The sequence below is a fragment of the Microtus ochrogaster genome, chromosome 7 (assembly GCF_000317375.1).
Source record: "Microtus ochrogaster isolate Prairie Vole_2 chromosome 7, MicOch1.0, whole genome shotgun sequence".
Classification (NCBI taxonomy): Eukaryota; Metazoa; Chordata; class Mammalia; order Rodentia; family Cricetidae; genus Microtus; species Microtus ochrogaster.
In genome coordinates, this window is record NC_022014.1 from 53,116,088 (window position 1) to 53,122,424 (window position 6,337).

At 44.6% G+C, this 6,337-nt stretch overlaps 1 protein-coding gene across 1 annotated transcript in view; it reads left to right on the plus strand.

Annotated features, from left to right (window-relative positions):
• Positions 1–6,337, plus strand: part of C7H16orf45 (chromosome 7 C16orf45 homolog) — a 68,981-nt gene that overhangs the window by 54,887 nt on the left and 7,757 nt on the right. Inside the window, exon 3 of the mRNA XM_005350351.2 lies at positions 2,078–2,151. Within this exon, the coding sequence (XP_005350408.1) occupies positions 2,078–2,151 (74 nt within the window). The remainder of the gene's footprint in view (positions 1–2,077; positions 2,152–6,337) is intronic.

Sequence of the window (6,337 nt, forward strand, 5' to 3'; positions counted from 1 at the left end):
TTGTGAGCCACCATGTGGTTGCTGGGAATTGAACTCAGGACCTTTGGAAGAGCAGGCAATGCTCTTAACCACTGAGCCATCTCTCCAGCCCCCTGACTGTTTAATCTTAACACAAGTTGTGGAGGGCACATTTGAAGCATAGAGCTGCTAATGAGGATTGTCAGATGGGGATGGGGAGGGGGTTCCGTGATTAAGAGCACTGACTGCTCTTCCAGAGAACCCGGTGACACCTACATGGCAGCTCACAACTATTTGTAACTCCAGTACCAAGGAATCCAATGTGTCTTTGGGCCTCTGTGTGCACCAGGCACACATATGGTAAGTAGACATACAAGCAGGCATGATGCAAACATGCATACATGTAAAATAAAAGGTAAATTAAAGTTCATATACACCACATACACACAAAAGAATCAAAACTCAGTCTAGAATATTCTTGAACAAAAAAGTAAGTTGTTCTCAAGGGGTTCTGAAGTTCTTTTTGGGAATAAGTGTCTCATCCAGGGAAGATCTGGTTACAACCCAGGATACATCAATGGAGATAACTGATAGCCAGGCCTTCCAGGATGTTCCAGGGGCTTCTCTTTGCTCTCTGTACCTTGCTCCCCAGCATGATGGGAGCCAGGGCTCTCTGGAGACTTGTGGGCTCATCCGCACTCCAGGGATAACACTGATGCTTACACTCTGGTGTGCTAGCTAGTTTTTATATCAACTTGACACAAGTTAGAGTTACCTACAAAAGGGACCTCAGCTGAGGAAATGTCTCCATCTGAGTGACCTATGGGCAAGTCTGTGGGGGCATCTTCCTGTTTGATGATTGATGTGGGAGGCCCAGATTGTTTCTACATGTCCTGGTTATTGAACCCAGGTTGTCAGGTTTGGCTGAAGGAATGCTCAGAGGTTTGTCTCCTAGGTAATTCTAGATCTAGCCAAGTTGACAGTATTAACTATCAGGACCCTAAATGACATCCTATCATCTCACATATCAAAGGTCTCACATGCTCAGTGCATTTCTTCAAGCCAAACAGCTCTGCTGTATGATGTGGGCATGTGTTTAGTCTTGCTCGGTGTTAGTTAGGATATCTATTGCTGTGATAAACCCTGTGATAAAAAGCAGCTTGGAGGGGAAAGGGTTTGTTTCACCTCACAGGTTTTTTTTTTTTTTTTACATTTTTTCAGGTGGTGCTATCTACATGATGAGTTTTATGGCCTGAAAGGTACTTCCATCGTGGAGTCAGTTGTGCTAAGGTCTAGGGAACTACTAAGGTTACAAACCAACAGGCAGTAGGCAGTCTGTGTCCTTCTGGCAAGCCCTGGCTCATTCAAGGTAGCCTGCTAGAATGTTCTAAGCCAAGTCTTGAAAAATTCCTGGCCTGCCTCTGGCATCAAGAGATGTAGACTAAAGCCTGGGATCCCTACCCTGGTCCCGGGATCTTGGATGCTAGGAGTGGGGTGAAAAACACAGACATTTGTGATCAGTCACTGGTGGGTATAATCGTTACACATGTTAAAGACCTTAGCAGGAAGAAGCTCAGAGGCCTCATGGTAGTGAGAGATAAATATACCATACAAAAACAAGGGGCTAGGGGTCACGCTTCTGGCCAAACACTGGTGGCACTGTTGTGGAAGGTTCTACGATTTCAAGGATGTGGGGTCTGGCTAGCTGTGGGGGCAGAGGGTTCTACATGCCAGGTTCCTATCCAAGTGCTCTGTTTCCTGGCCTGGACTGTATAAAAGGAGCTTCCAGACTCATGTGGCTACAGAGCCATCTGGTCCCCTGCCTTCCTTCCAATGGTAGACTGTAGTCCCCAGAACTATTGTCCTAAATAACCATCCCCTCCCCCTAAGTTAATTCTTGGGAGGTACTTTGTTACAGCAAGGAAAAAAGCGGTGACTACCCAGACTTACCCAGAAACAGGCTGGTCACTGATCACCCAGGCCTCCTTCAACCAAGTTAAGCAGTCGGCATAGCCCGTGGAAGGGGCACCACTCTCACCAGCCTCCTGGGTTCACACCAGGGTGATGACAAGGTGTGTTTTCTGAAGTAACGTCTCCTGTGGTGCCCCCTCCCCCACAGGATGGATGACATTCAGCTCTGCAAGGACATCATGGACCTGAAGCAGGAGTTGCAGAACTTGGTTGCTATCCCAGGTAATGTGAGTGACTGCACCCTTTCTTAGCCACTGCCCAGGGATCCACACCTGCCCTCTGGATTCACGGATCGGGAGGAGTGAGGTTGTTGTCTCTTTTCCTAGTGGCAGCTCCATGATTTAAACACAAGTCTATGTAGGGTATGGTGGCACACACCCATAATCTAAGCACTTGGGAGGCAGGAGGCAGGAAGATGGCCCACTCATTCAAAACCAGCCTGGGCTACTGACTGAGACCACACCTCAAACAAACAAGGTAAGCATTAGTTTATGTCAGACAGGGCCACCTTTGACCTTAAGCAAGCCACTTCCCCCCCCCCCCCCAAGACTCAATTTTTCTTTCTCTGAATGTGGAAGAGTCATATACCTAAGATCAATCTCCTGAGGGACTAAGAGGAACAGTTCAATGGCAGATTACTTTCCTAGTATGTGCAGGGACCAGGTTCTGAACCTTAGCACTTCAAAAATACGATAAAGCTGCTCAAGTCGAATTATCCCCGAGGTGAATGTACACTTTGGCTCAGACCCATCACTGCCATGTTTCTAATGTGTGGAAACAGGGAGAGTGGAACGGTCATAATGGGGTCAAATCTACATCAGTTGTCAACAATGTTGATTATCTGATCCCTTGTCCTCCCCAAAACACTCTGGGTTAGGTGCCCCATGGGCCTTCTGCTTCTCAAAGGAATAACCATTCAAATGCCTGTTATATTAGTCAGGATTCTCTGGAGGAACAGAGCCCATAGGTTGAATATGTATTTAAAGGAGATTTTTAAATTAGGTTGGCTTACGTGATATTCTCTGGTCTCTGCACACTGGAGAGGCTGAGAAGCCAGTTGCTGCTCAGTCTTGCCTCAGTGGTCCCAATATGTCCCTGAGGGCCTGGCAGATTACTGTAGAGTCAGTCGTTGTCAAAGAATCTGGTTCTGAGATCTGCAAAGGAATGTAGCAGCCACAGCAGCAGGAAGCAGGTAGATGACTTCACAAACACTGATAAATAATAGGCAAAAACCAAAGTTTTCTTTCTCGCAACGTTTATCTGTGCTGTAACGAGAAGGTGCCGATCACATTTGATGTCAGACTTGTCACTGCCAGTCACCTGATTAAGAGAACCCCTCATGGTTGTTTAGGCAGCTCTCCTTTCAGTTGATTCTAAGACTAACATCACAGCTGTTGACTGGATCATGCATCTGTTTCAGTTCATGTCTCTGACAGCATGTGTAGGAGTTTGGCAGTGCTAAGGGAGGATTATTAATAGACACAGCTTCAGCTTCAAGAACTTGACCTTGGCAAGTGTTTTACTTGATTTATTCTCCTAAAACTTGGAACTAGGTGGCATGGCTGGTGCATATAACAAGTACTTACTGACTACCTGTACATGTCCCATATTGCAGGCAGTCTGGAAGTGATTTAATATATATAAGAGGATATTCAGGGTCATATTTAAATAATAATAATAATGTCAGGACTTAGAAAAGTGCTGCATAAGTATCATGAGTATGAGGGCTGCCTATTTCAAACTAACCAAACAAGCAACTTACAAGAGCTCTATGACAATCTATAGCAAAACACTGGATGCTCAAAGTAGTCAAGGAATGCACCCAGCTGGGCAGAGAGGGCGAGGAAACCACCCCAGCACAGACAGTGGAGGTGAGACAGAAGCTATGGGCCAGGGAAACCAGTTTAGGGAGGATAGATGGTGGTCCTAGCTGAGGAAATAAAAAGTAGAAGCAAGCATGTAGGAGCATTAAGGACCAGGGTGTGTGTTACAATAGATGAGGTGGACTTCTTATGCAAAGTGAATGAAAATAAGGACATAACCATTCCAAGGTATATTTGAGAGAAGGTTTTTGTTGTAGATATGAGGGAGAGAACAGCCAGAGGCATCTGGAAGAGTCCAGGCTGAACATGGTCAGCAGAATAGACCAGGCCATGAGAGGAGGATCTCGAGATGGTGGAAGAGCAAGAGAGAAAGAAAAAAAGAGATGAGAGAGGGTCAAGAGGACCAAGAGAGCCCACAGGAACTTAAAGAGCCAAGAGAGCAGGCAAAGCCAAAATGACCGAGTTATATAGAAAAGGAGAAACTGGGGGAAGAGAAGCAAAACCCATGGGCTGGAGAGGTTTAGGGGAGGGGTGGGGGTGAGAAGTGCTGGGAGGAGCCAGGACTCCATAACTTGTGATGCTGGGAGAACCTGGCAGCCAGCATCTGCTTTAATGCTAACAGACACCTCAGTCAGCCCTTTGTCCTGAGTGTCTTGGAAACCTACCATTCCAGCCTTTTGTTGATGATAAGAGGTGACAATCTCTTCTGTAACTACTTCCTGCTGAAATTAAGGCATTGTTGTGGGTCCGGGAAGGCTGGAATATGTCAAAGGATGGGAAGGGAGAGAGGAGTGTAGGCTGAGGGATATCTGTTTTGCTTGTTGCTCAGGTTCTGTGAGATCACCGGGGACTAGTGAAGTGCAGGCTGCTTTGGACCCATCTGGATATAGGTGCCAAGGAACCCTGGTGCTGACCCATTACAGGCAGCTTTGGAGCAGTTCATTGGAAATCTGTTGGGATAGATACAGACTAGGAACTGAAGGGAAAGTTAAGGAGTTTAGGGGAATTTTTTTCCAAGACAGGGTTTCTCTATGTTCCGGCTGTCCTAGAATTCACTTCACAGACCAGGTGTCTGCCTCCCAAGTGCTAGGATTAAATATGTGTGCCACCACTGCCCAGCAAGGGAAATTTTTATCTTAGGTGTTCATTTAAAATTTCCAGACCTGTGTTCTTGGTAATTGGAGCTGGGGGAAGTCGCAAGAGAGAGAGAGAGAGAGAGAGAGAGAGAGAGAGAGAGAGAGAGAGAGAGAGAGATCCCATCCTCAGGAATAGGCAAGTAGGGGAACCTGAGCTGTTCATTAACAGAGTACTTATCTGGAGTCTGTTTGACCTGTGACAGGTAGATCCAAGTCTTATGACTTCCTCAAACTTAGAGGAATTTTTTAATTTTACAAAAAGAGGTAACAGTTTTAGCTATGTTAGTATTATTACTGTTAGTAATCTGTTCTGAAATTCACATTATAGAAAAAGCAGTTGACTCACACTTTTGAGTCATAGAAAAAGATTGAGAACCCAAAAAAATAATTCTGGATTAAAAGCATGAACACTTTTTCCTCTGTCCAGATGGTTGAATACATAGAATAGACAAAGATGTTTTCAACACAATGAGAGCTTTAGTCAGTGCTTTACTAAGGACAGTTCTTATAAGAACTCCATTGGTTATTGTTAAAACTCTGAACTTTTGAAGTCTTAATATAACAACAGCATAATGAGAGAAAAAATCTGAAGCATTTCTCATTTTTTACATATCTTAAATCACTTCCTTTACAACTCACATTTACACACCTTAAGATAACCTTCTTCAAGGCAGATGGTGGTGGTGCACAACTTTAGTTCCAGCATTTGGGAGGCAGAAGCAGATGGATCTATGTGAGTTCAAGGTCAACCTGATCTACAAAGCAAGTTCCAAAATAGTCATAGCTACACAGAGAAACCCTGTCTTGAAAAACCAACCAACCAATCAAACAAACAAACAAAATTACTTTCTTAGACCCTCACACACCACTTAAATAAACATCAAAACTTTTCTTTTTCCATTTAATCAATTACCAGAGACACAAGTGATTGATTACTCAGAGTAGTCATTGCAAAGCAAGTTCCTTTAAATAAAAGAATAGTAAAGATTATGTTGAAACCTGTTTTGTGAATTTATCTCTTTCAGAGTGAAGTCAGTCACCAAGGGAAACTGTTTCTGTGTTTGTCTTTCTTAGCAGGAAACCTAGTGGCTCTAGAAAAGTGAGGTCAGATTTTACAAAGGAAATAAACTGACCAGGCAGATGCAGCCATGCAGAGAGGAGCTGGTACTTGCCACTGCCAGACTGACAAAGCTATAGTTAGCCATCAACACCATCAGAGATCTGAAAAGAATGAATTATAGCAGGAGGAAGTATAATCCAAATGGTCTATGTAGCAATAAAAATGAGAGAGACTTACCCGCTACCTAGACAGTGATCTTGATGCCTTCATTAGGAGGCAGAGGTCTTGGTCTTTGGCTGTCAGTCACACAGGACCACACATCTCCAGCTGCTGTGCAGGGCTGTCAGTCACACAGGACCACATCACATCTTCAGTGTCTGCACAGGGCT